The sequence below is a fragment of the Theobroma cacao genome, chromosome 3 (assembly GCF_053813885.1).
Source record: "Theobroma cacao isolate CCN51 chromosome 3, ASM5381388v1, whole genome shotgun sequence".
Taxonomy (NCBI): Eukaryota; Viridiplantae; Streptophyta; class Magnoliopsida; order Malvales; family Malvaceae; genus Theobroma; species Theobroma cacao.
The window spans coordinates 36,213,295-36,240,954 of record NC_142641.1 but is presented as its reverse complement, the minus strand read 5'-3'; the positions used below and the strand labels follow the sequence as shown (position 1 = coordinate 36,240,954).

The 27,660-nt window shown below is 34.1% G+C and overlaps 6 protein-coding genes and 1 non-coding gene across 10 annotated transcripts; 3 read left to right on the top strand and 4 right to left on the bottom strand.

The window, feature by feature from the left end:
• Positions 1–2,881: 2,881 nt before the first annotated feature.
• Positions 2,882–3,650, bottom strand: LOC18605121 (uncharacterized). The gene has a single exon (XM_007037943.3). It carries the CDS (start codon positions 3,621–3,623, stop codon positions 3,090–3,092), a length of 534 nt encoding a protein of 177 aa, XP_007038005.3. The 5' UTR covers positions 3,624–3,650; the 3' UTR covers positions 2,882–3,089.
• A 2,130-nt stretch (positions 3,651–5,780) lies between these two features.
• Positions 5,781–6,607, bottom strand: LOC18605120 (uncharacterized). Its single transcript, XM_007037942.3, has one exon. The coding sequence runs from the start codon at positions 6,355–6,357 to the stop codon at positions 6,148–6,150; it is 210 nt and encodes a 69-aa protein (XP_007038004.1). The 5' UTR covers positions 6,358–6,607; the 3' UTR covers positions 5,781–6,147.
• Positions 6,608–9,096: 2,489 nt separating this feature from the next.
• Positions 9,097–15,154, top strand: LOC18605119 (CBS domain-containing protein CBSCBSPB5). Of its 3 annotated transcripts, none has more exons than XM_007037938.3 (15): positions 9,097–9,436; positions 9,519–9,655; positions 10,758–10,926; positions 11,058–11,190; positions 11,279–11,449; positions 11,605–11,683; positions 11,874–11,987; positions 12,140–12,206; positions 12,362–12,467; positions 12,553–12,611; positions 12,837–12,946; positions 13,031–13,164; positions 13,929–14,014; positions 14,111–14,200; positions 14,636–15,154. In XM_007037938.3, exons 2-15 carry the CDS (start codon positions 9,528–9,530, stop codon positions 14,813–14,815), a joined length of 1,626 nt encoding a protein of 541 aa, XP_007038000.3. In that variant the 5' UTR covers positions 9,097–9,436; positions 9,519–9,527; the 3' UTR covers positions 14,816–15,154. The 3 variants fall into 3 exon arrangements, with proteins under 3 accessions (XP_007038000.3, XP_007038001.3, XP_017973733.2); XM_007037939.3 differs by having other exon boundaries at positions 12,553–12,620; XM_018118244.2 differs by having other exon boundaries at positions 9,516–9,655; positions 12,553–12,620.
• Positions 15,155–18,132: 2,978 nt separating this feature from the next.
• Positions 18,133–20,905, top strand: NPC6 (non-specific phospholipase C6). Its single transcript, XM_007037937.3, has 3 exons — positions 18,133–19,363; positions 19,940–20,116; positions 20,483–20,905. The coding sequence occupies exons 1-3, from the start codon at positions 18,274–18,276 to the stop codon at positions 20,779–20,781; spliced, it is 1,566 nt and encodes a 521-aa protein (XP_007037999.2). The 5' UTR covers positions 18,133–18,273; the 3' UTR covers positions 20,782–20,905.
• A 1,287-nt stretch (positions 20,906–22,192) lies between these two features.
• On the bottom strand, positions 22,193–23,996 carry LOC18605117 (mediator of RNA polymerase II transcription subunit). Of its 2 annotated transcripts, XM_007037934.3 has the most exons (3): positions 23,446–23,993; positions 23,013–23,105; positions 22,193–22,676 (listed from the first exon to the last, which is right to left on the bottom strand). In XM_007037934.3, exons 1-3 carry the CDS (start codon positions 23,848–23,850, stop codon positions 22,578–22,580), a joined length of 597 nt encoding a protein of 198 aa, XP_007037996.3. In that variant the 5' UTR covers positions 23,851–23,993; the 3' UTR covers positions 22,193–22,577. The 2 variants fall into 2 exon arrangements, with proteins under 2 accessions (XP_007037996.3, XP_007037997.3); XM_007037935.3 differs by lacking the exon at positions 23,013–23,105 and having other exon boundaries at positions 22,427–22,676; positions 23,446–23,996.
• A 50-nt stretch (positions 23,997–24,046) lies between these two features.
• TRNAS-UGA (transfer RNA serine (anticodon UGA)) lies at positions 24,047–24,128 on the bottom strand. The gene has a single exon. It is a non-coding gene; the product is annotated as a tRNA-Ser (tRNA).
• A 1,004-nt stretch (positions 24,129–25,132) lies between these two features.
• LOC18605116 (thylakoid lumenal 17.9 kDa protein, chloroplast) lies at positions 25,133–26,600 on the top strand. Its single transcript, XM_007037933.3, has 4 exons — positions 25,133–25,493; positions 25,622–25,736; positions 25,829–25,898; positions 26,158–26,600. Exons 1-4 carry the CDS (start codon positions 25,216–25,218, stop codon positions 26,376–26,378), a joined length of 684 nt encoding a protein of 227 aa, XP_007037995.3. The 5' UTR covers positions 25,133–25,215; the 3' UTR covers positions 26,379–26,600.
• The last annotated feature ends 1,060 nt before the right edge of the window (positions 26,601–27,660 follow it).

Here is a 27,660-nt window from a genome sequence, read left to right as displayed (position 1 = left end):
GGATTCAATCCCAACTTTAACTAGTAATGGCCTTATAATTAATTTACATTCTAAGCAAACAACACATGAAAATTTATTAGATTAAAAAATCTTTTGATTTTTCAATGGATGATTACATGTATTTTCAATAATTTTTCACATCATTATTGATCCGGGCCGGTCATGCCAAATATTAAAATCATTAGTAAACTTTTGGTTTTCTATAGCATAAGTTTCAATCATTTTAGTATTCATGTAGTACAATCCATAGATCAAAATCAGGTAATTTTTTTTAATGTACACTTCTTACCTGAGATAATAATTATAATATAGAAGTATTAAGTATCTCTTTCATTCGTTGTTCAATATGATATCCATTCAGATAACTATCTTTAAAAATTAATAAATTTATTTGAAGACATTAAAAATAATACATCCTCTATTATAAATTTTGTTCCTCAGGTAGTAAAACATTGACTCTTTTAGAACCTTCAATTAATCTTATACTACCAGATATTGTATTGATATTGGTTTCTTCTATTGTCAAGTGAGAAAAATATTTATTATCTTTAAATATATGATGCATTGTAGCAATGTCTACTAGACATATATTTACATCATGGATCTTGGATCTAACAAAATGAATATCCATATTTTTCTTCAAAAAAAAGATTTATATAATAAGAAGCTTATAACTTAACATGAAAGAACATTAAATATATAATTAAAATACATAATAAGAACATATCATTTAAATATAATAAGAAAATATTAAAATATGTTCATAATATAGTTATACTAAAATATATCAACTACTATTAAGAAATTTCATTCTTGGATATTTCCATTACCAACATCTTGATGTGTTATATCAACTTGGCCATGGTTAGCTTATAGTGATACTTGATAAAATTCAAGACGAACAATAGGTACATGACCAACGGCTTTGACAAGATATCTTCTATATTTTTTTTATTTTATACAATTTTGTCTTTTTCTTATATCTCTTTCACTATTCACTCACTTCTAGTGAGTGAAAAATATTCATCTATTCCTGGTGAGTTAAAAGCATTCATCTACTCCTGATGGGTAAAGTTATACATCCACTATTAAAGCGTAAAGTTATTCTAAAAATTAGAATAGTGATTAATATAAATTACTATAACGACATCTTTCATGTTCATAACCATAATTGTTAAATGATGTTGCATTCATTTCAAGAAATAGATAAATTTATAATTTTTCATTAATAGCTTGTTATTTTGCTCAATAATAAAAATACTACACAATAGTAAAATTCATATTAAGGTTGATTTTTAGAGAATGAAAACATCAAAAAGATATCAAGTCACTTACCGATTTGCTACAACCAAAAATTAAAAACTAACCATTTAAATCCTTTTAAAGCTTAAAGATGATAAAAACAAAATAATACCAATGATATACCTGATTTGCTAAAATCAGAAATCAAAACCTAATAATTGAAATTTTTTTAAAACTTGAAGATGATGAAAACAAAATAACACCAAAACTTGAGAAATTAGAAAATCATACTGATAACGTGTTATGAAATATAACTTGAAAACCAACTATGAGAGAAATATGAGAAAAAGTATTTAGAGGGAGTAAGAATATCTTATTCAAGTGTGTATTTATGACTGAAGTAAAGATAAATAAGCTAATAACCTCTCATCTAGATAGAATTTATAAAATGAAAATAATACTAAAGGATTAAATGGATAGATTAAATCTTAATTTTCATTTAATTTAATTTACATTCAAATCTATATATAAACAAAAATATTCATAACAACATTTTAGTTTTTTATATATTATGTTTTTATAAATTTTTTATAATTTGTGTAATACTTACTAAAATTCATTGATTGTTATTAATATGATTTTAAATTTTAATTTATTTTTTATGAATTAACTTTAATTTATTAATTTAATTTTTTGTTATTAATATATATAAATATTGATTTTAATGTTATTTTAATCAAATATTTAATGGATAATATTTAAGATATTGGGTACGAGGTTGGATAATAATTTCAAAATTCAATCGGATATTTATAGAATTCAAAGATCTTATTAAAACATAGAGTTCATATTAAGATACCCAAAAAATAACAGATAACTTATCCCGTTAACATCCCTAATTCATAAGATACTTAGCAAGTTTGACCTACTTTTTAAACTATGAAAAAAAAGCCCAACAAGCTTGATTGCTCATTCTTCTAGCCTAAGTTTGAACAGAGCTTAATGCTTCTTACCTTTCATGTGGTCTAAATGTGAATCTTCTCTCGTGACTTGAGCTAATATGAGCTGAAAAACGAAAAGAAATCATTAGAGATGGAATTTCTTTATAAATTCCTAGTAGAGTCACAAAAGATTTTACTACCGACAAAGCTTCCAATCTATTAATATTACAGCTTACTTGCAAAGATCATGTGTTAGACTCATAAATGGACTTTGCCAGAGAAAGATTTTGAAATTTCAACTTTTGTTTGAAGCTTTGTTAAGGGCTAAGCCCAGTCACTGGAAGGCTTGCTCAGCGAGAAGTGTTATCTCAGTCCAAGTTTTAATTAGTCAAACCCCAGCACCTCCCAACCCAAGTTGTTGGTGAGAGTGGTGGAGCAAACATATCCTCCTCCAAAGGCGGACAAACAAAGCAGATGGGAATGTGTCATGGTCACAAAACATAGCCTTGAAAAAGGCAGTAAATCAAGGGAAATGCAGTTGGACTGGATTCACATCTTTATCATTCATTCAATTATTAGTGGTAGTTCCTCTTGTCTGATTTTCATCTTTTAGTTACCGATCAAATCCCGCATTTTTCTATACAGAAATAAGATAAGCACCCATAACTTGGCAAAAATACAAATCACAAACTCCCAAATGAAAAATATGCTTCGTTTCTATTCAGTTACAAACCCAAAAACATTTCACAGATCAACCAAAAGAGAAAAAGGCTTAAACACTATATAACTTAAGACATCGCTTCCATGATTACAGATCGAGCAAAATCAAAACAACAAGAACATCAACATAAATAACAACAAAAAAAAACTATTAAAAATGAGAAACTAAGGGTACAAAATCAAAGATCATTGCGAAGCATAGATGTGAACTCCAATGGCAATACAAAAGATAGTAATGAGACCGAAGTAGATAATAGCGTGGACAAGAATGGAAGCTCCACTAGTTTGCATGTTCCCAAACTCGACAACCTTGTTTCTGCCAGGTATCTGAAACAATAGTCCAGGACTCAACAGAACGAACAGCACTGTTGCCACTAAGACAGGACCCCAATCTGCCATTTGCCCTCTCCCCTGTGGTTTTTGATTTTTGCCAGAAAGAATAAAGATGAAGAAGAGGAGAAAAAGTAAAGTACAACGAGAATGTGAAAAAGGTTTTGGAAAGAGGAAAGAAGAAAAGAGTGATGGCAGTGTAAAGGAGATGGGGCAGAGGATACAGACGAAGCGAGACGGGTTTGCGTTCACATTGGATGCTTCTCGGGTGTCGTGACACGAGCGAGCGAGCGAGCGAGCGAACGTGTGAGGACTCTCCGCTGCTTGTGCTGTGATTCCAACGGCTGCGATTATCTTGGTTGGGTCCTTTCGGATTTCTCTCCTTTTCATAAAATAAAATAAATAATAAAGATTTTTACCTTGTTTAATTGAAATCTTAGGCTTGATATTTAAAGATATTGAGAAAATTTGTGTGCTCATTTTCATTTTGTTTATTTAGATAAAAAATAAACAGTTATTAAAATATTAAAAGAGAGAGAAATGGGATCATAGTATTGGGCTAGTGGGTCAACTTGGTTAAGAAAGCCTTCAAGTTTAGGCCTTTATGTTATCCTTAAAACGTGGTTGCGGCACATGCTTTTCACCAGATCTCGCTTGACTTTTAAGTCAACTTTTGTCAAGCCGAGTTCAAAGTCCACACAACAACTCAATGTGAGCTCGTGTGATGTTACTTGTCACTAACAATTTTTTTTCTTACCTCCAAAATTTACCAAAATTAGAAGAATATTTATCTAGTGTTAATTAATTTAGATATTTGCACTCAAATATTTAATTTATTAATTAATATAATTTTTTTATTTAAAAAGCAAAATCAAATCCAAAACTTTTACAAGTTTCATCCTTAATCAAGAAAGAAGGAAGCCCTTAACAACAGCTCAATGTGCATACCAAACCAACATAGCCAAATACAAATAGAAAAAAAGCTAGAGTCTTAGGGAGGGACTAAAAACTGAAAATAATGTAAAAACTTAGCAAAACTCTTGAATTTTTAAAAATTCTCATAGTTATTAAATCAAAATATGTATCATATATTTAAATTTTATTTTTAAATATCGCATATCGTGTATCATAAAATATCGTAAAATATGATAAAAAAATTAAAATTATTTTTAAATAACATGTAAAAGTATAAAATAAAAAAATAAATTTAAAAATGTTATATTTATTAATATGATTGAGGATTATATGACACAAATTAAAAAAATTATTGTTTTAATTTAAACTTGCAACATGCTCTTTAATAATATATACTTTTAAATAAGACATGTATTTTTCATGTTAATTTATTAACTAAAAGTTAAAAAAATTAATTTGTGGAAATAGAAAAGCTGAATCTGTTTTTTTTCTTTTTATTTTAAGTCTAAATTAAGAAGTTTAAAATCCACAAAAATAGTTTTTTATGTTTCAACTAAAAATAAATAAATAAAAAGCAGTTTTTTAGTAATTAAGTCGCATAAAAAATCCACAAGAAATATATTGTTCAATACTTGATCGATACACTTTTAACATATTGATTTATATCTTTTTTGTTAATATCATATGTATCATGTTACATGTTTAATAAACATATCCTTATTTATATTTAGTATATGAATACTTTTAATTAATTATATTATATTTATATCTATTCATATAATTATAAATATTTTATATATATACCACACAATTAAAACACAGGAACATGAATTGTGAAATCTAAACAATACCAATGATAATGCTTAATTATAGCTGCATGACATGTCGCGCTAGGTCAAAATTATTGAGTAGCAATGAAGGTATACCATCAGAAGTAATATTTTATAATCACCTACGAAAACAAACACTATCGACTAGACCTGACAAAATTACCATTTACTTGGAAAAAAGAGAAAAAAAAAATTGAGTGATTGTAATTAAGGGTAATAAGAAAAGTAAGAATGATTTTTCTTTGACCTTTTAAACGAGACATTAATTTAGGATAATAACTAAAGTATGCAAACAAGATGATATTCATGGGATGGGATGGAAGGAGTATTAAGTTTGGATCTTATTTTTAAACATTTATATAGTTTTTATTTACATAAATGTTTTTTTCCACCAACATTGTTAAAAAAAAAATGGAGGCTAACAAGTTAGAAACCCAAGCCCACAAGATGGCCAAGCCCTAGAAAGGATGGGTGAACCAATGTGCCAAAATTCCGCACTCGTTTAGGCCTTTAGCTCTCAAAACGTATTTTCTGACAATGACAATCAAGGCGATATCAAGCATTACCAAAATTATTGTTAAAACCCAATACTAATTTTATCAACTTAACAAAGCCACGTCGCATATTCACCATTTATATGCTTCTATTAATTGGTGGGTTGGCTCATTTGATAAATAATCTCCTTAAGTTTTGAAACAAAGCTTAAAGAATTTGTTATAAATTATTTGATAACTAATTTCCTCAATTGTATTTTCTATCTGTATAATACATAAATCGATATATTTGCAGCTTTATTGCAGACTTAGTAACTGATAATTAAATCCCAATTTCATCTGCAACCCCTGTCAATTTTGATTGCCACAAATGGCAACTTTCACAAATTGAAAAAAAGAAAGAAAGAGAGAAATGTAGCATGACTATGACAAAATACCTTAATTTGGAGTCAACCATCAAGAAATGACACGACCAGTCACCCGCAAAAAAACAAAAGCCTCACACAATGAAAAACAGAGCAAAGAATTACTATGCAGTTTCTACAGGGGAGAGATGATGAAATCACATAGAAAACACAACCAAACTAAATAGAAAAGAATAAAAAAAAAAAAAAGTTAAAATTTAGTGCCAACCAGGTCTCATTGGATGATCCCTTCTGTTTCTGCGTACAAAAATTAGCCAGTGTAGATGCGGATGCCGACTGCCAAAATGAGGATAGTGAAGAGCCCAAAAAAGAGGATGGTGTGGATCACAATTGCTTTCCCGTTGGTTTTGAAGTTGCCAAATTCTACAGTCCGGGTGTTTCCTGGAAGCTGGAAGAGGAGGCCAGGTGAGAGAAGTATGAAGAGCAATAGCCCTATCACAATAGGCGCCCAATCCACCATTGCTGAGCCTTTGCTTTGCTGCAAGAGTGTCACTGGAACTGGAACAGTCAAAGCAACAACCACGAATGCTTACAAGAATTGCAATGGAACATTATAAGCATATGGAGAAACAAAAAAGGTGAATTCGAGGGTATTGTAAGAGCTTGATGTCAGCTTGTTGCTATGTAAAAGTGACATGGGACCCGCTACACTAAGCCTGGTTCGATGCTTTTGCTTTGGCATACTTTGAATATAGAAGTCTCAGAGAGAGCAAAGTTTCCTACACAGGGGAATGGCAGAGGCTGCTTATATGTTGAAATTCTTTCCTTTCAATGAAAGCATTGTAGTATGGCATCCAACACCATTAGATTGACTAATTTATGAATGTAGTTTCTTGAGATTGTCTTCCTTTTTGTTTTTTTTTCCCTATCTTTTGTTCCAATAGAATACATAGGTAGGCATGCAGCAGCAGCACCACTAGTTTTTCCCCTACTTAAGTCTCCGAATCTCGCACGTTAGGGCAAAATTCTTACGCAAAGGTCTCTTTCTTTCGTCCAAAGAAATGCATCCACGGGTTGGTGACAAAAGAAAGCTACCCCATTGGGTTACGCATCTCCCCCTTCTCTTAGTATCCAAAATAAACCGTTGGCATCAAAATTCAAAGCCAAGGCTTGACCATTAGCTTTAATGGGCTGTTTGTTATCCAGGAAACGGCAATATGGTAGTGAGAGAGTTATAGACCCGCTAACCTGGTAAGACTGGACATCCTATATATTTTTATTTCGCCACTTGCACGGTGGGTTGCTGTGGCAAAGGAAACGTTGACCAGGCAACAGGTACCTGCAACATTGATGGTAGAGATAAGAAGCAAGGTATTGGTTGGACTAGTGTTATATGAGGAAATTGTCTCAGCTAAATTAAATTGTTTTAGCCTCTTAAGGCTTTTTACATAGAAAATGATAAAAAAATAAAGGGGAAACTACAACAAATTGTTTTAGCAAGCTTGCTTACTGCTATAATAAAATATTCACAATGAAGGACCAAATGGCAATCAAGATTGCACTAGAAGGGTTAGTCACATGTAGTTGCCACAATGCTGCTTGGGCCTTGGAAAGGTACATCGCTCACAAGCGATGGGCTAGCCAAAATATTTTACCTTCAAGGTTCGAGGGACTTTTAGATGTATGAATCTATATAGGTACAATATTTTAAAAATTTTTAATTTTTTTTTATATTTTTTATATTTAATTGAGTTTTTATATTTTTATTTTGAATCAACTAAATTTTTATATAATTAAATCTTTTTTATTAATAATTAACTTAATTAAAATATTATTTATCATTTTAATATGTATGACGTCAAAGTAATATTTTAATATATCATAATTAATAATGATGTGACATATTAATATATTGTAATTGATGACTTAATATATTAATTTAACATAATTACATAATCATGTAATTTTTTTATCTTTCACATTAACGTTATGTCAATATCATGTGGATATAAAAAGACAAGTGATATTTTAACTAATAATAATTAATTAATTTTTTAAATAACGATGATAATTAGTAAATTATTAACTATAAAAATTTATTTAATCTAAAATAAAAATATAAAGATTTGATTGAACGTAATAAAAAATAATAATTTATTTAAATTTTATTAAATAATTTAAAAACTTATTTGAATATCATGTGAATTATGCATATGATCTTTTAAAATGTGAAACTAATATTATGTATTACAATATTTTTAAAGGGTTAATCAGACCAATATTATTATCATCGTGCTTTAATTAATTATTACCAAGTCAACTAAGATCGGCTCGCGTGATGTATGACCGTGGATTAAAATAATAAACATTCAATGATACGACTTGTCTGAAGTAAAGTCTCTTACATATTTTATTTCAATTTTAAGTAAAAAAAATGATAAAAATAATGAGAAAGAAATCTGAAGTGGACCATCCATTCTGTTTGTGCTAACTACCAAGTTTAGAAACAAAATTTCCCCAATAAGGTGTTTATGTTGTATTTTTCATCTCTATATTTTAATATTTAATATAATAATAAATAGACGTATTTATCATATTAAAAATTTAATTTTTTTCATGAAGTCAAGTTTTTCTTTTGGTTAAATTATATATTGATAAAACAATTTAAAAACTAAAACATGTTAATTACTTAAAAATATATTAACATAGTAATAATGTTGGCAAAAAGTCTTTGTTTTACGATAAGTGACCACAATTAAATTTTATAATATATTAAGATTCAAATTTAACACCGGTAAATTACCTTTTACATAATAAATGAATTATTAAAATTAAATAATATATTACATATTTATATAAAAAATAAGATAAAATTTAAACAATACTATTAAAAACGTTTACTTTGAAATAGAGAAAATAATTTACTTGTAAATGGAAAAGCTCATTATTGATAATAAAAACAGTTTTAATTATGTAAATTATATATATATATATATGTAAACAAACCTTTTAAACCATTGCCAAAAGATTTGTAGTTTACCTTTTTAAAACAAAAAAGGAAAAAAAATAAAAGGTCGTTGGAACATAAAAAAACCGTTAAAAGGGTGTAATTACTGTAATTGACTTTGTTACTGCTACCTACGATTAATTACAATCGAAAATTCGAACTTCTTTCTCAAAAATTGGAAACCTCGCGAAATCCCGTCAAATTGGAGCAATTTCAGTTAAAAACCAGCCCACGTGCCAAAGTGTCATTGGCTCCCCTTTTCCAAATTATTATTACTCTTCCCATTTGTTAGGGCTTCGTTTCCATTCTTTCTTCTCTCACCTCTCTCCGGTCGGTGCATTTTCCCGGAAAATCCAAGTTTCCCGACGAAATTCCCGACCGACGATTTGTTCCTTTTTTCTCGAATCTCGAAAAATCTCCCGCTTTTTTGAGGCCAAAGAATCTTTACTTTTCTTTCCAATCGCTTCATTTTCCCGCTTCACCTGTCCTCATTTTGCTTTGTTAATAACTCGAGCTGTAATTTTAAGAGGATTTAGCGATTTGATTGGAATCTTTGTATTTGGCATAAAAATCAAATAAGTTTCAAATTCTGGTAAGTTGTTAATTCATTTTATTAATTTGTTTTTACTCGTTTCTTTCGTATGAGAAAATTGGAAATTCTATACGTTTAGCAGGTATTGGAGATGGCAAGTCAAGGCGGTTCATCGAGACGAAGTTTATCAGTGGTAAACTCGGCGTCAGGGAGGAAAAAAACATCGGAGAATGTAGGTTCTGACTCTGGCCGAAAACTCTTACCATCTTCTCGTCCTATGTAAGTTTTTATTGCGAGAATTTTATTTTTTGCTTTTTGTCATCATTAAAATAATAGTAGTTTGTTTTGAAACTTGAAGAATTATTGAAGTTTTGATAAAGAAAACTTTAAAGGTTTTCTTTCTTTCTTTCTTTTTTGTATGTGTGTGCGTGCGGGTGATGTGCATACGGCACAATTTAGTTCTTGGAAGTTTTACTTAGAAAAAGAATTATTGAATTTGAAGGGATTAATAAAGGCTATTAATTATACTACTAGTGTTTATCAATTGTTGTTGAAAGAAAGTAATCTTTATTTTAATTGTTACTGTTTGTATAAGGTTAGCTGCTTTGAAACTACCCGTTCAGAGATGCATTACTGTAGTTGCATTTGTCAGTGCTTTTGGATAGTTCTTTTGATATCTTTCTGCTGATTATTCTTTAAAACTTGGTGTTAGCTCTTGAATATTGACTTGAAAGTGCAAGTGTGTGCCTATTTCGGGTGGCTGCCATTTGCATAAGGGAATGAGATGTGGACAGCTACATTCAACATGATAGGAGTTAAAAGGCATTAGCAACTATGATCTTTTTTTTCCTCTTTTTCTTGTATGTGTTGCCTATGTTGCTTGGTTTCATATCAAACATGGGAATGCGTCCAACATGGGAGCATTCATTTTTTCCCTTATATTTGGGGGGTCATATTCTCTATTGATAAGGATGTGCACACTTTGAGGGGTCGTTATGTGTCTGACACAGGTTTTGCTGTAAAGTTGAAGAATTGGTGCAATATGTGTTTTGCTGCTAGTTGCACTGCTATAAACATGAACGTTCATTTCTTCACTCTAAATATGCTCATCCTCTTGAGACTGGCTTCATTCTTTGAAATTTTTATTCTGGAAGAGTAGAAGCAGCTTGCGAAGACAGTGGACCTGTACATCTATTTTCTATTAACCATGCTACTTATCAAAAAGTCAAAGCAGTCATTAATAATTTGTGAAAGTTCATGTTTTAAATGTTTATATTCTGTCAAATCAGAGATGACAAATGGTTACTGATTCTAACTCATCTAAAATTTCAGCTTGAAAAATTAGTAATGGAACTTTTTGTTTTGACTTGTATATTAATAGGGGACTAGCTGGAGAACGTACTGTGAAGAGGTTGCGACTGTCAAAGGCCCTGACGGTACCTGAAAGTACAAGCATTTATGAGGCTTGCCGTAGGATGGCTGCTCGTAGGGTTGATGCTTTATTGCTTACTGACTCTAATGCATTACTTTGTGGGATCCTCACAGACAAGGTATGACTTATATCCTCATGGACAATTTCGAATTTCTATACACTTAAATCTCAAAATATAATGAGACAACTAAATGAAGCAAGAAGAATGTTCTTTCTTCTTAATTTATTCTTTTGATTATACGTTTGAAGGACATAGCAACAAGAGTGATTGCTCGGGAGCTTAATCTGGAGGAGACACCAGTTTCCAAAGTAATGACTAGGAACCCCGTATTTGTTCTTTCTGACACTCTTGCTGTAGAGGCACTCCAGAAGATGGTACAAGGTTGGCTTTTTGTGATGGATATCCACCTTACGTGATATGTTTTCTCATACCTTACTCTTTGAAATTGTATTGGTATTTTTCTGAACAGGAAAATTTAGACACTTGCCTGTTGTAGAGAATGGGGAAGTCATTGCTTTGCTCGACATAGCTAAGTGTTTGTATGATGCTATTGCTCGAATGGAAAGGGCAGCTGAAAAGGGAAAAGCTATTGCTGCAGCTGTTGAAGGTGTTGAAAAAAACTGGGGAGCATCTTTCGCTGGTTGGTGGATAAAGTTATCTTTTGCCTTCAATGGAGTTGTTATGTGTGCCTTTTACTCTTTTACTTTTGGTCCTTGTATTATTCATTTTGTGGTTTTAGTTTAGCTATTAGCCGGCGTGTTTTGAGTCAATGCTATCTTTTGGGATGATATGCAGGTCAGAATACATTCATTGAGGCACTTCGAGAGCGTATGTTCAGGCCCTCACTGTCTACGATTATTTCAGACAATTCAAAGTAGGTAATACTTTCTTATATATATATATGTACGTATGTATGTGTATATATACATACACACATATATATATGTATGTATTTATGTACATGTATATCTATTTGGTGCTTTATGCAACTTCTGTACATAATATTTTGTTCACACCTGATATTATGAGTAGCTTTGCTTAATAACATGATGCCCATCTTTCAGGATTGTAACAGTTTCACCAACTGACTCAGTTTTAGCGACTGCAAAAAAGATGCTTGAATCTCGATTAAGCTCTGCAGTTGTGACAGTTGAAAACAAACCACGAGGAATTCTAACGTGAGTCTCTTTTGAATCAAATTGTAATTCAACATTGTTCCATATATTGCTTAGGAAGAGAAGGAAGGAGCATTGCCAATTTGTTTTTATTATATCTAAATGTTACAGTTGTCAATGGTGTAAATTGTAATTTATGCCTTTGATACTTCCAGTTCGAAGGATATATTGATGCGGGTAATATCACAAAATCTGCCTCCAGAGTCGACACTAGTGGAGAAGGTATTTGCCTCTTTTGGATTTATTTCCTTTTATGTCCATAGAATTTTATTCTTATGACTTGACTTTATACACTTTGGTAGCAGATCATCGTTTTTAACCTCTATAATAAGCACATTCTTGAATTCTAATAATTTTGCCTTTGATTTAATGTACAGGTCATGACTCCTAACCCAGAATGTGCAACAGTTGACACACCAATTGTTGATGCCTTGCATACCATGCATGATGGGAAATTTTTACACCTTCCTGTGGTAGATAGAGGTGATATTATTTACTATCTTGCGAAGAATAGAGTGTTGTATGTACATTGAGCTAGTTCTTTATAAGTTTGTGTGGTTGGATGCAGATGGAGAGATAGTTGCTGTTGTTGATGTACTCCACATTACTCATGCTGCTGTTGCCACAGTAAGTCAAGTCAGTATCGTTCTAAGACTCTGGTGTTCTTGAAGTAGTAGAATTACAGGATAAGTAACTGTAGTGTATGAACAATTATTCCAAAGCACCTAACAAACTTGTTTAAATATCTTTGTAGATGGATATGAGAATTCTAAGAAGTATATAATTGTTTTTTTTTGTTTTTGATAAGCATGATGTTTTTGTTATTGTCTCATCATTTTCTTCAATAACTAGGTTGGGAGTACTTCTGGAATCAATAATGAGGCTACCACAACAATGATGCAGAAGTTTTGGGATTCTGCAATGGCCTTACCTCCCAATGAAGATGATGATGAGACACGAAGGTTTGTTATTTTGATGTCTTTCTGATTATATAGTTGTGATTTGTGCCATCAGTGTTGATTGACATGTTGATAGTGATATTTCAGTGATAATTCCTTGAAGCTAGCTTCTGATGGAGGGGAGACAGCAAGATCTCTTCCCTATCCTTCGTCCAGTATGCCAAATACATTTGGTTTCAAAATACAAGATAAAAAGGGCCGAATGCACAGATTTACTTGTGGTATGCTACTAGCTCTATTCATGAGCTAGGCACCTCCATGAATATGTGGCTTTTGATTTGCATGTGGCACATGTGCATGTTTGTTTTTGCACTTGTCAAAACTTTGCAGCCTAACCAAAGCATTTCTTGGCCAAGTTAACTTATAATGACACTAGCTTCAAGAATTCATCCTTCATTTGGTCCAGGTTCTGATCTTATGGTTAATATCCATGTATGATTTACAGTTCGTTAGTGGTGCTGCATTGATAGCACTTTTTAGTGGGATGATAGTCCAGTATGCCAAATACATTTGGTTTCAAAATACAAGATAAAAGGGGGCGAATGCATAGATTTACTTTGTGGTATGCTACTAGTGCTATTCATGAGCTAGGCACCTCCATGAATATATGGTGTTTTGATTTGCATGTGGCACATGTGGATGTTGTTTGTCTTTTCACTTGTCAAAACTGTGCAGCCTAAACATAACATTTCTTGGCCAAGTTAACTTATAGATGACACCAGCTTCAACAATTCATCCTTCATTTGGTCCAGGCTCTGATCTTTTGGTTAATATCTATGTATGATTAACAGTTGGTTAGTGGTGCTGCATTGATAGCACATTTTTAGTGGGAAGATCATGCCATTTGGCACCAAAGCTGAGCATTATGTTCAGGAGATATTATAGGAGAGATTTAATTCTTCATCAACTCCCGGCATTTGTACCTACCAATTGGTCTAGAAAAAGTGTATTTAATAGGTTTTTTGCTTCTTGCTTCTGGATACAGATACACGAAGTATGACAGATCTAATAACTGCAATCCTTCAGAGGCTGGAGGATGACATTGATAGGGACAGTGTGCCTCAAATTCTGGTATGATATAGGAAAAAATATTACTTTATGATGATTAATTTGGGTATTTAATTTTTTTCTCAGAAATTTATGCTAGTTGGTGGGTTCACTCTGCAGTATGAAGATGAAGACCATGACAAAGTTGTATTGTCATCAGACAATGATCTTTCAGCGGCTGTGCAACATGCAAAATTAGTTGGTTGGAAGGTATGATTAGACTGTGTTTTTATATGGATGTACACCTGATAGAGCATTTTACAGTGGACTTCACTCTGACTCTTCATTTCCCTAACAATAACATACAATTTATGATAAAAATTTGACATGGCTAGGACTATATGACTCTCTAACTATATGGAAAACTTGTAAAATTCAAATTAATAATGTTAGACAGATATATATGTCTGACAGACTGACTTGAACTCAAGTGTAAGCTATAGTGGATATTGGTGGCATTAGGCGTTAGTATATTTCATTTTTTTCTTCTCAATTGGAAACCTTGAAAGGTCTAATCCCTCTCGCAAATTTTACGTTTCCAAGTGTATCAAAGAGAGTTTTAGAATCAGCATCTAATTTATAGCAGCGACAACTTTTATCGAATTTGTCAGCTTAATGAAGTCATCTGATTGATGATTTTTGCAGGGTTTGAGATTGCATTTAGACTATTCGGGAAAACAAGGTCGTCGAAGGGGTTCCAGTTCGGGAAGTTTGGATTATGCTCATTCTGATGCTTGGGCTGCTGCATACAGTGCTGTTGCAGCGGGGGCTGCAGTAGCTGCTGGGTTGGGCTTGTTAGCATACTTGAGGAAAGCCGGCAATTAGCATTGTTAAATACTTTGCCATTTTATAAAATGAAATGTCACGGGCAATGCAACTTTCTTTTGGACTGAATGGTCAACTTGGGTTTGGCTCGGAGGCAATCCTTGTGCTTGATTTCGTTTTCCCTTTCTTTTGGGTCAGTACTCATGACTCAACAGTATACCAAATCAACAAATAATTTTTTTTTTCTGGGTGCTGCATGTTGCATAGCTTGCAATGTTGAACTGCGGTTGTCTCCATTATCTATCGCTACAAGTTTTGCAGCTGTAACGGTGGAATTACCGTGTATAAAAAATAAACAATGCCATTTTGATGAAATACAATTTGCTTCAGATTTTCCAAGTTTGGACTCCCTGGATTAGGAATGGCAACTTAAATACATTGCATCCGCAGACAAGGTCGAAACACTGGAAGGCAGTCTGAATTCCAAGCCATAGAAACGGGGTTAATTACGCCAATAATTAATTGTATACAGTCTAGAATTTTGCACCATTGATGAGTAATTGATCAAGGAGTACATGTAGGCTCTACTCGGACTCATGCAGACCCCATATAATTCATGGTTAGGATTAGTAAAATTGATTGTAGTAGTTGACACGAATCTTATCAATGTTCATTAGGCGCCAGGAAGCTTGATGTAGATCACTGATTAAAGGTAGTAAAGCGTTGTGGGATTAACTTTTTGTCACTTAGCCTTGCCAGATGACAATCTTTAAGTCGAAGCCGTTGACGGAATTGGTTGAATTTCGTTGCTTCTTTAAAACGATCAGCCAAAACAAAGAGACGTACCAGTGTAGGATTGTAAAGTTTCACGTTTTCAAGCGATGACAGCTCTGGCAGGCAGCACGTTGGGTAAGTGTGAATTGAGGGAAAAAGAACGTTTCCTAGATGATAAACAACAAAAATTATGATTTAAAAGGTTGCTGTCTTAACACTAATTTATGGAGTGGAGTTCAAAGACCATGGACAGGTAGATGCCCCATGGTCACTGTGACATAACTCTAAAAAGCTCAAGAAGAAAGGTTACTGCCAGAAGTACAAGAAACCATCGTGTGGTCCAAAGGGTTCTCGAAATATCAATCTCTAATTTGTATTACGCACCCAGGAGGCAAGGACAGATCGCCATCGCCATAAATGGGTATCTGAAGAGAATCCAATTGGAGCAGCAAGTGATAGCCAAATTGTAAAAAATGAAGTTAAGGAATGGAACATGGACCGCAACATTTTTTTTTTGTGGGTTTAATGGATGGTTAAAATGGTTGAAGCTTGGAGCCCTCCAAATCGCCTCTAGTTTCAACTGTCGGTTTGTGGGTCCAATCTGAGCCTATTCACGCAGTGGTTGCGCTGAGCTCGTCTCTCCCTTCAATGCCTGATTTGGGTCTCGTGGTACAATATTTTTGACTTCTTTATGCTTTTTTTTTTAAAGTTCTTTTAGTCGGCTTCTTGGACCAAAAGAAGAATAACAATACAGTGATTTCCCACGTTCCTTAGTCTCTAAGCGAGACAGTAGCGCCAAAGAGCACATAATTTATTGGTCCTTCCCCTTTCTCTCTAAAGAGGTATGTGATGCAACAACGTCATCTGTTCACCGTAAAACATGGTTAGCCTAGTTAATGACTTGATTCCTGTCGGGGCCTCCGCCTCAGCCAATGGAAACGAGAAAGGCTGAAAGGTGCAGACACGCCTTCAACTTAACTGTCTCCAATTATTATTATCTAACTTTATTTTTAGGCCCTCCCATCAACGAGTGGAAAAGTTAAGAGTGGTGTTTGTTGCATCAAATCCGAGATTATTTAAAGCTCTAGGAGGATTATAACATGCATCACGTGTTTGGGGATGGAACACTAAACATACTAATTAATCTGAAATGGAGGTATTAAACCTTCTATTCTACTGCTACACCTTAATCATTAATTAATTTGTTAAACTTATTATTTATTAATACCCCCGCCTAATCTTGCCCAAGTTTTTCCCATCATTTCATGTTCTGTTAGTGGAAGGGATAAAGCAAAGCGGAGTAGTGTTTGTCCTATCTAAAGTAAAAGAAACGGAACTTTTTCAGTGAAAGAAAATGGATTAAAGTTAGGTCAGGTAGTGCACTTGCACTTGGTCGGGCCGGGATTCCAGGGTAGTGATGGTGTTATACCTTAATTGAACCTTTAGTTTGGTAAAATGGGTGGCCTTCACGGTGCACACCTTGGTCTCTCCGTCACTTTTCTTCTCAACTTTTTCTCTCCACTACTTCAATTTATACTCTTCTTTCCTGTGCTGCTGTCTGTTGGAACTTGAGAAGATAGGAGGATTAAGAATAGTTATAATTTAATCTGAATCCATACCCATCTTCGAAATAACAAGTGTTGCCATTTATATTGTTCTACTTAAGGAAATGAGATTTAATATGAAAATTTTTCCAATCATACTGTTGCTGTATACTCTACTGTTTTTACTATACAAGGAGTAGTATATTACAACTGTCTAATCAATTTTGTATGATGTGGGAATTGATTATTTGATGGGGAAGGGGAGGGGAAAATCTTGGCGTTGCCAGCACAATGACCGCTGTCTCGCTCAAATAAATAACCAAATGGCTATTGTCATAGTCAAATACAGTTGACATTCTTGATTCTTGTCTTCATATTAGACAAGGTTTCTAACATTTTCTAATTGCTTATTTGCCCTTTCCTCGTAATTTGGTAATTAACAAGTGTAATTTTAATATTAGTTAATCTATTTTTAACTTGTTGCACTTTTTAATGGAAAGTGAGGATACACTTCTTTTGCTGTAATTAAATTATAATTAATCAATCAGGATTATAAATTGTACAAAAATTATTGAAAGATTAGGTGAAATTTATATTTATGAATAACGAAGTAAAGAATCTGTGTCACGAGAGTAACTGAAAATGCTACGAAAATGAGTGGGAATTTGACCAATGCTTAGTCCAAAATCCCAACCCACTTACCCATTTAAATCATAACTAACCTTTCTCCGGAGAAGAAAAGTTCTAAATCAACTTATACAAAAAGGAAAGAATCAAATTTAAATCCTTGATAAATGGAAGTGAAAAACATAACCGATTCCACATTCCAGATGTCGTTTTCTCAGTCTCTTTATTGTTTTTTTTCCCTTATTCTTTGAATATATTAAGGAAAAAAAGCATTCACCATTGTAATTTGTAAAGAGCACAAAACCAGAACCTTCTTTTCTTCGCTGTGGGTCTCTCCTTCTGTATCTGATGTCCTTGTATACTGATTTTCTCTCCTCCCTTCTCTACACTGAAAATATCTAGGCAAAGACACTGTCTCTGTGTAGTAGTTTTCTCTTTTTTTTTTTCTTTCATTTGTTACCATTATAGGATAAGTTTAGAGGTTCTTGGATTCCTGGAAGCCTACTATAGAAGCAAAGGGGTAGCTCCCTGAGTATCGAGATAGTAAAAGAACAATCTTTCCCACAGGTTTCAATGGGAGGATCCCAAACCAAGGCACCAACTTCATTTTCCTTCATTTTCTTGCTGTTTCTCACGGTGTCATGTCTCTTCACACCACTGGGAGCCCAGCAGCAGTCACCCATTAAGACCATAGTGGTGTTGGTGATGGAAAATAGATCCTTTGATCACATGGTTGGGTGGATGAAGAAATCCATTAATCCAGCAGTCAATGGGGTGACAGGGGATGAATGCAATCCCGTTTCGACAAAAAATCCAAACCCAGAATCCATTTGCTTCACTGATGATGCCGAGTTTGTGGATCCGGATCCAGGTCACTCTTTTGAAGCTGTGGAGCAACAGGTATTTGGCTCTGCCTCCATTCCTTCCATGTCTGGCTTTGTGGAACAAGCATTGTCAATGTCTCAGAACCTCTCTGAGACTGTCATGAAAGGTTTTAGGCCTCAGGCTGTGCCAGTTTATGCTGCTCTTGTAAAGGAATTTGCACTCTTTGATAGGTGGTTTTCTTCAATTCCTGGCCCAACACAACCCAATAGGTTATTTGTGTATTCTGCTACTTCTCATGGCTCAACAAGTCATGTTAAGAAGCAGTTGGCTCACGGGTACCCCCAAAAAACCATCTTTGAATCACTTCATGAGAATGGTAAGGACTTTGGTATTTATTTCCAAAACATACCCACAACTTTGTTCTATAGAAATCTGAGAAAATTGAAGTATGTATTCAAATTTCATCAGTTTGATTTAAAATTTAAGAAAGATGCTAGGAAAGGTAAACTTCCGAGCTTAACTGTTATCGAGCCAAGATATTTTGATCTTAAGGGATTGCCTGCTAATGATGACCATCCATCTCATGATGTTGCCAATGGGCAAAAGCTTGTCAAGGAGGTGTATGAGACATTGAGAGCAAGTCCTCAATGGAATGAGACCCTTTTGGTTATTACTTATGATGAGCATGGTGGGTTCTATGATCATGTCAAGACTCCTTATGTCAATGTCCCCAACCCAGATGGAAACACTGGCCCTGCTCCTTCTTTCTTCAAGTTTGACAGGCTTGGTGTCCGTGTGCCGACAATCATGGTCTCTCCTTGGATCAAGAAAGGCACTGGTAAGTTGGATTTTCATCATTTATTTTCAGCTTGCCACTTCTAGGTTCTGCTATAAGCTTTGTTATAAGAATAGAATAGTTCTGTGAAAAAACTCATACCTGTTCATAAGAAGACATTAAGTTTTCCAAGCCCGTTTCTGTTTTTCCTGCATTGAGGGGTATTATAAGTTTATTTTGTCAAAAGGCGCTTAATTTTTGAGATTATATAGGATTTGATTTGGTTGATCTTCTTACTAAATAGCCTAATAAGTAAGACTCTGAATTAATTGATTGGGGTATGTTTAGGCAAGTGGTTATGGTTTTGACTCCACTGATTTTGACAATTGGGTGTAATCTTCAATTGCCACCTTAACTGAAGATGTATGTGGATTAGTTAATAATGGTTATAATTTTTGACTCCTCTGATTTGACAATTGGGTGTAATTTTCAATTGCCACCTTAACTGAAGATGTATGTGGATTAGTTAATAATAATGTCCTTAGGCGCTTGCTGCTGTACCTTTCTAGTGATTTTAAATTAGAATGTTGATTCCGTAATTCTTCTTCTCTATGCTTGAATTTCTGCTGTTTCTTGTAGTGATAAGTGGTCCAAAGGGACCTACTCCAAACTCTGAATTTGAGCACTCATCGATCCCTGCAACAATAAAGAAAATGTTCAACCTGTCCTCCAACTTCTTGACTCACAGAGATGCTTGGGCTGGCACTTTTGAGGAGGTTGTTGCGGGGTTGACCTCTCCCAGAACTGATTGCCCAGGTATTTTTTCCGTTTCACGCAATTGGTGTGGCAAATTTAGGATCTTCTAGCTTGGCCTAGATGGGAAAAAGGGCAATGTATACTCAAAGTGAGATGAAAAAGGGAGAAACTGAGTGGAAAGAGAAATGAGCAGACTAATTAGGTAAAAATAAATTTAAAATAAATCATATGGATTTATTGGATCTTCTGATCACGTGGAAAATAAAAAATCAATGGACAGATTGGTGACAAATATATGGAGCATCCATGATTGGCTTATGCTAATTTGAAAAGGGCAAAATATCATTCTAATAATAAGAGCATCAAAGTTTTGCATGATGAACTGAAAAGAAATTTATTAATTTATTTCCTTTGAATTAAATGCAGTAACATTGCCAGATGTAGCACCTTTGAGGACAACAGAAGCTAAAGAAGATGCTGGTCTCTCTGAATTTCAAAGTGAGGTAGTTCAACTAGCTGCGGTTCTTAACGGTGATCACTTCTTGAGTAGCTTCCCTGATGAGATGGGCAAGAAGATGAGCGTGAAAGAAGCTCACGAGTATGTGAAAGGAGCAGTTTCACGATTTATAAGAGCAAGCAAAGAGGCAATCAAGTTGGGAGCAGATGAATCTGCCATTGTAGATATGAGATCATCACTTACAACTAGATCTTCAATCCACAACTAGTTGAATCTTCTCCCCTCCATTAATATCTATCGACCTTTATATCTCTCACATGTTATAGAAATGTATTCTCTCATTAAATTTATCAAGTAATATGCTATAAAACTAGGTATTTCTGTGAAAAGAAGTGTGTCTGAATTATAAATGTGTGATGATATCTCCATATGCTGTGGAAGTGATGAAAGTGACAAGTGTCAAAGTCCCTTCTGTAAATAACTGCTTAAGGGCTACTTCAATTTGTAGAAGTAAAATGGTTTGTGCCAAAATTATAGAATCCACCTATGCTCTTTGAGGAACTTGGTCTGGTACATTGAGAGCGCCGTCTTCCCATGCTTCACAAGTAACTAGTTAATTTGTTGCCATATGACCACCAGGCTTTTAATTCAGAACTGGCGTTTTGCCAACATCTGGTCGGCATCTCGACACGAGGATTGTGATAGCTGAAGATGGGTCCTAGGCTCTTGGCACCCTTACATTTTAGGTTTGCTTTGCTTGTGTGGTGGGAGAAGAGAAGAGGCAGACTGCGCTCCTTCACTCCTGCCATGAGAACTAATGGCTACCAGCCTGCACGCCATCAAGCAAGCTCATAATTACCGGAAATATATATATATTGTCCACGATTCGAAGAACCTTCATCCAGCTATCCATTCCAATTGGGATTAGCCCTTAACAACGCAAATTATTATTTTCACCCTTGGCCTTGTGGTTTGATGAAAATTGCAACTATCATTTTTTAGTTAATCTCTGGCCAATACAAAAATATATAGTCAATCACTTAAAATGTAAAATTATATAAGATAAGATCATAATTTTCATGAACCCCTAAAAAAAATTCATCAATTCACCCAATGGCTTCTGCTTTCTTCTACTTGAATTACAGTACAAATAACCATGAAGAAAAATTTGATCATTCAGTTAAATTTACCACTTGCTGGTACTAGGAGTGGCGAAAAACTTGACACCACATGGTTAACAAGGATTTGGTTTGTGTCTTTTCGATCAACGACAGGTTTGAATACGAGTTTAGAACATAATCCTCCCCATCAGTTTCACGTGAAATAAAATTTTGAAGATGCAGCAGAGTGGCGACCGACGATGACTGCGCTTGTAACAAGACAAGACAGCTAACAACTCCATGAAAATAACAAATAATGGGCTACTAGCCCCCAGTACCAACACCAAATAGCACAATAAACAGCATCCATATTGGCTTACAGTTGATGGGCCAAAAAGCAATTAGCTAACATCCTAGCACTAGCCAGAGAAACACGTCCAAAGCTACATACTAAATCAACTTCTCGCAGCTCATTTTGCTCAATTAGGAAGTGCCACTGGTTCAATAATCACGCAGGGCTTCTCCTTTGAGGAGCAGCTTAATGCGTGAGATACAGCCATGGTGAGCTCAAACTCATAATGAAAATGAAGTTATGCCTATATGTATTCAATCAAGTGATCACAACAATGAATCAAGCTACTTTGTACTTGATGGATGCTTGGTTCGAACTACACTTGTCTGTAATGTTAAACTGAATGCATACAAGGCAAAAAAAAAAAAAAAAAAAAAATCTTGAAGGGCTCCTTTTCATTTTTCTTTTTGGTCATACCATTTTTCTGCCCTCCAATTGCTCAAAACCAAAGTGCCGCTCCATCCCAATGAAAGACGTCTACATAGAACTAATCCTGGCATTCCGTAGAATGAATGATGGGAAGACAACAACATCATCATTCAAAGCAGACACCTGAGTTCATGTTCCTCTCCTAGAGCACCCTTTTCAGCAACCAAGATGGTTATCCAAACTTTAGATTGAACAAGGACTTTGCCAAGTAGATATGTCTGTAATAAGGTCCCGTAGCTGGTCTATTAGAAGCTTGAGATATTCATTCTTGTTTGCAAGCTCCTACATAGAAAACCACCATTTTAGTTGCTCTTTTACAGACATTAAACAGTGCTTCTTGATGAATCAAGACTCAAAATTAAACAGCATCAGAAAGAAAACAATCAGCTAAGAGCTCCCCATTTTAACACTTCCAAGAATCCATGAACCATCACCAATTTATAGGCTTTGTAAACCTGATATAATCGAAGTAACAACACTACTTTAAAATTTGAAAATCCACAACAACCCAAATCCTGCCCCCTTCTAAAAGAGTGGATGTCATTGCCACTAGTGTTTTAAGGGAATGAACTGCATTACCTAAAGACTAAAATTATAAACATTTTCACTGCAAACTACCTTTCTTAGATTAGAGGCTTGGTCTTCCAACTTGTCAATTTCTGCTTCATCTGCAGGACTGCTTGCAGTTGAACCCGTTTCAAATGCCTTTGCCTATTTAAAGATTAAAAAAAATACACCAAATATAATTCAATTCTTATTCCTTGAGCTAATTGAAACACATTAAAAATCCAAATAATGAAAATAACTTTCCTAACAATGTAGCAATAAATATATTAAAATTTGTTGCATGATACTCATTCAAAGTAAAGCAGCATGAATATAGAATTTTTGACAAAAAGCCTAATTCCTAATTAACAATTTCAAAGACTGGCTCATTTGAATGATGAAATCAGGCTCTAAGTAAATTCCTAAATTGCCAAAATAATACTCATACTCCCCACCCCAGAAAAGTTCCTAACTTAAGCTGTAAAAGCCCTAACTTTCTCAATACCTTTTGAGAATTGGGAATAGCGGCAAGCACAGCGCGAAGAGAAGCGACGGAGTTCTTATACCTCAGGCGAGCCTCATCGAGAGCACCATTGCCGCTACCTCCGATTCCACCCATCTCCAAGTGATGGCCACCATCGGATGCCGAATCACCGTTGGAGAGAGAAGAAGGGCCGTTGGGTGCAGCAGTGTTGGCAGTAGTAGTAGAAGAAGCGGTTGTAGAATTACTTGAAGAAGGGATGGTGGACCACAAGGCAGGGTTGCAAAGCTCGTCGTTCATGGAAGAGAGGATCTGGAAAGCTGCTTCGATGGTTTCTTCTAGATGTTTCAGGCCTTCTGCTGCTAGCTCCTGTGTCGTTTTGGTGTTGCTGCTTGTTGGTGTTGTCGCATTTAAGGGATTTTCTTCCATTTTCTTAAAAAGGGTTTTTCTTTTGTGTTACCACTTTTTCAGTTTGGTTGCCGAGAAAATTTAAAGTGGAGGATGTCCGGGTTTTTCAAGTTCCTAAACGAAATCAAATCTCGGTGAGCCCTATCGTAACGTTGAATATGAAGCTAGTGATTGGGATAAAATCAGAGCACAAAAAATTTAAACAAATAAAAAGAAGCGTCGACAGCAGGGTTCGAACCTGCGCGGGCGAAACCCAACAGATTTCAAGTCTGTCTCCTTAACCACTCGGACATATCGACGTTGCTGCTCATGTTGTGACGTATTTTTAATCATTGTTATAAAGATCAAATAATGCTTAATTGCCCAAAATCCAAATTAGACCTGGCAATTCGTGTTTTCGTGTCTTAAACGTGTCAGACACGAAATACGTTAAGGCTAAACACGACACGTTTAATATTCGTGTCTTAAATTTGAAACACGTACACGTACACGTTTAATACACGTGTAACACGACACGATTAATACGTTTTACACGTTTATTAAACGTGTCAATATACAACACGACACGATTAATAACACGTTTAACACGATTAATACGATTAAATAAAAATATTTATAATTAAATATAATTTTATTATTTAAATTTAAAATCTATAATTATAAAAATAATTATAACAAAAAAATAATAATAATAACATCAAATATAATAAAATTTAATATAAATAACATACATAAAATTCATTATCATACATAAGGTTAAAATACACATTAAATAATTATTAAAAGTTATTTATATAAAGTTAAAATAGTTTTTAACTATTAATATTTAATAGGTTAATAAACGTGTCATCTATATATGTTTAAACACGTATACACGTTTAAATACGATAACACGATTAAGTAAACGTGTTTAAACGTGTTTTAAACGTGTTTGTCATGTCTGACAAGTTAAGACTTGAAAATTTTCGTGTCTTAACATGTCAGACACGATTAAACACGAAATACGTTAAAGGTAAACTCAAAACCTATTTAACCCGTGTCTTCTCTTATCATGTTAACGTGTCGTGTCTAAAATTACCAGGTCTAATCCAAATCATAACATTTCAACCGCGTGAATTCATTTCTTATTTAGAAGGAAATTGTTTCAGAATTTAGTTATGCCATGAAACTTAGCTATAAACTTCTTACTGGAAATGTGTATTTTGACAATCAAACAGTGTTAAAGTTAAGCAGGACTAGTATTTTTTCTTATTTTCTAATTGACTCTGCTTAAAAAAGTTAAAAAGTGTGAAACGGTGCTGTTTTATCCTAGTTGAGACACAGAACCAGAGAGAGAAACTTGGAGATGTGAGCGGAGGAGAAAAAGGATAACAGAAAGAAACAACCATGACCATTACTCTGATTCGTCAGCTCCTCCCTCTACTTTCTTCACCTTCCAAACAACCAACACCCTCTGCAACATTGGATCAACTGCAAATCTCAAAGAATCCTAACCCAAAACCCATTCTCTTCTCTAACTTGCTCTCTCTAGCCCTCACTTTAACCTTGAACTCCCCACTACCTTCCTTGGCCTTTCCTTCTGTTAACTCTCTGTCTTCCCCCAAACTTCCACCCACCACCCCTTTTACTGAGGCCAAGTTCTTGCAGCTTGGACTGGAAGATGGGTCTGTCTTGAAACTTTTTCATCTTTTTAATTGGTTTAAATTAAGCAAATATATTAAGTTTATTTTAGTGGTTTTTTATTGATAATAACGTTTTATAAGTTGGAGGGAAATGCTTTATCCCTTTGCAGGAAAATTAGGCCTTGCCCGTCCACAAATCCAGGTTGTGTGTCAACAAATGCAAAATCATCATCTTTTGCTTTCCCATGGATTATTCCCGAGAATTCTACAGAGAATGCGGTTCAGGTTTGAGAAATTTATTTTTATGCCTTTATTTCTGAATAATTTGTAATGTGAAATTGTCATATTGACTTACTTTTGAGCATGCTTCATTGCAGGAACTGCAAGAAGCAATCCTAAAAACTCAGAAGAATGCCAAGATTGAGGTTGTTGAAGATACCCCAAGTGGTAAGTAGACTGAAAGCCCTATACATGCAGACATGATGTTACAAATTGGCATTTGAAGTGGAATAATGGATATATCCAATGTGCATGAAGTTCAAGTGTGAATTAAAGGCTTTAAAGATAGTTTATATGGGGGAGAAAGGAAGAAGGACAATTGAACCAAATTGAGAATAAGCTAAGGCCTTATAATCTTTTATGTTCATATATTTGAGTAGACTGAGATATCGAATAATTTACTGACAACTGTTAAACAAATGATCAGGCAAATATTTACTAGCCGAGGTTGATGGAGCGTTTGGCCGGGACGTGCTGGAGTTTTTAGTGAAGGGAGATGTTGTTACTTACAGGTCTATGGCCGAGAAAGTGACCTATATTTACCCTTTCACAACAGCAATTGGTGACTCAAAGGGTCAGGAAGAGAGGTTGAAGAAGATCATAGACCAATTAGGCTGGTATGTTCCAAGTTTTGATTCCATGGAATAGGCTTATGTCGTTTTCCCTCATCAATATATATCCACTACTTCAATTTCTTTTTCTTCTTCCTGGGAGAACAATTTTCATAAAAATTGGAAAAGCTATTAGGGGTATATATGGAAATGAATGGAGGATGAATGGAGAATGGTGACTGTGGAAGTTCAGTTGTAATTTTGTGGCATTTTAGTGCATAGAATTTGCAGTTTCACCTGCAAATTCATTGACGACTCACTGTTTTCATGACTTGTGAAATAATTGGTAAAACTAAAATGGTATCCAACTTAATATTCAACTGAAAGGAGTCATCGCTTGCAAGTCTTCAAAGTTGCCATAGTTTCAAGGTATAACACATGTACAAAAACAAATGGCAAGCTGTCATTACTTGGTGAAAACGATTTGTTCATCCACAAGATTTCCTAAGCAAAGTGTTGAAGAAAAATCTAGTCTACTTTTCGCCTTTCAATCAATCAACAAGTTGGTTATTGAGATACTACTTAACTAACATGTTTGAAAAATCGTATCTCCTTTCTCATATGGTGTAGGCTTACCCAGTAGGAAGCCATTGCAAGAAAAATAAAGAAAATTCTGTACCAATTGGCCAATGAGGAGTTAGGAAATATATAGCTATGAATTTTGTGATTCAACATTGATCTAAACAAAGACATTGAGATGATAATCCAAAAAATGTCTTTGGCATATTGGTTTCTTCAGTCAATAGCCCAACTAATCAAGGTAGTGAAAGGGATGAAAGCAAAAGGAAGAGTGGAAAGAGTAAAATAAAAGAAAGTCGACAGAAATTGGATGGCTTGGATAGATGATGCGTGTAGTGCATGCCCCGTGGAAATGGAGAATTGTAAATCGAATTGAGAAGACTGTTAGGAGGCCACCAGTTGGCCTTCATGTAAAATCCAAAAAATATTCTCCCAAAATACTTTAAAAAGGATATTTTAATCCTTCTTGTTTCAAAATTATGTTTTTTATCTTTTATTATTTAAAAAAATTATATCAAATATTAAGTCCTAAAATATATATAATATCAGATTTAATTTTTTTAATTGTTGATTAATGGTATTAATAGTAAAAGATTAAAAACATCACTTTGAAATAAAAATATTAAAATATCGTTTAAAATATTTTTAAAAACTTTTTAAATTTTACCCACCAACCTCCTGTCTCTGTCTTTTGTTCATAATGCAGTCAAGGAATGACGTACATCATAGTGGAGAATCATCCTTTCTCAAGCTCACTGTATAAAGATGGCTGAAATTCTGAAATTAAAATTCACGTTGGT

Excerpts from the sequence above, each read along its gene's own strand:
- LOC18605119 (XM_007037939.3), top strand. The coding sequence starts at position 9,528 with ATGGCAAGTCAAGGCGGTTCATCGAGACGAAGTTTATCAGTGGTAAAC. Across the intron at positions 12,207-12,361 it reads AGTCGACACTAGTGGAGAAG|GTCATGACTCCTAACCCAGA; the intron begins GTATTTGCCTCT and ends TTTAATGTACAG. Across the intron at positions 14,015-14,110 it reads ACAGTGTGCCTCAAATTCTG|TATGAAGATGAAGACCATGA; the intron begins GTATGATATAGG and ends TTCACTCTGCAG.
- NPC6 (XM_007037937.3), top strand. The coding sequence starts at position 18,274 with ATGGGAGGATCCCAAACCAAGGCACCAACTTCATTTTCCTTCATTTTC. Across the intron at positions 19,364-19,939 it reads TTGGATCAAGAAAGGCACTG|TGATAAGTGGTCCAAAGGGA; the intron begins GTAAGTTGGATT and ends TGTTTCTTGTAG. Across the intron at positions 20,117-20,482 it reads TCCCAGAACTGATTGCCCAG|TAACATTGCCAGATGTAGCA; the intron begins GTATTTTTTCCG and ends AATTAAATGCAG.
- LOC18605120 (XM_007037942.3), bottom strand. The coding sequence starts at position 6,357 with ATGGTGGATTGGGCGCCTATTGTGATAGGGCTATTGCTCTTCATACTT.
- LOC18605117 (XM_007037934.3), bottom strand. The coding sequence starts at position 23,850 with ATGGAAGAAAATCCCTTAAATGCGACAACACCAACAAGCAGCAACACC. Across the intron at positions 23,106-23,445 it reads CTATTCCCAATTCTCAAAAG|GCAAAGGCATTTGAAACGGG; the intron begins GTATTGAGAAAG and ends ATCTTTAAATAG. Across the intron at positions 22,677-23,012 it reads AAGCCTCTAATCTAAGAAAG|GAGCTTGCAAACAAGAATGA; the intron begins GTAGTTTGCAGT and ends TTTTCTATGTAG.
- LOC18605116 (XM_007037933.3), top strand. The coding sequence starts at position 25,216 with ATGACCATTACTCTGATTCGTCAGCTCCTCCCTCTACTTTCTTCACCT. Across the intron at positions 25,494-25,621 it reads CAGCTTGGACTGGAAGATGG|GAAAATTAGGCCTTGCCCGT; the intron begins GTCTGTCTTGAA and ends ATCCCTTTGCAG. Across the intron at positions 25,737-25,828 it reads CTACAGAGAATGCGGTTCAG|GAACTGCAAGAAGCAATCCT; the intron begins GTTTGAGAAATT and ends GCTTCATTGCAG.
- LOC18605121 (XM_007037943.3), bottom strand. The coding sequence starts at position 3,623 with ATGAAAAGGAGAGAAATCCGAAAGGACCCAACCAAGATAATCGCAGCC.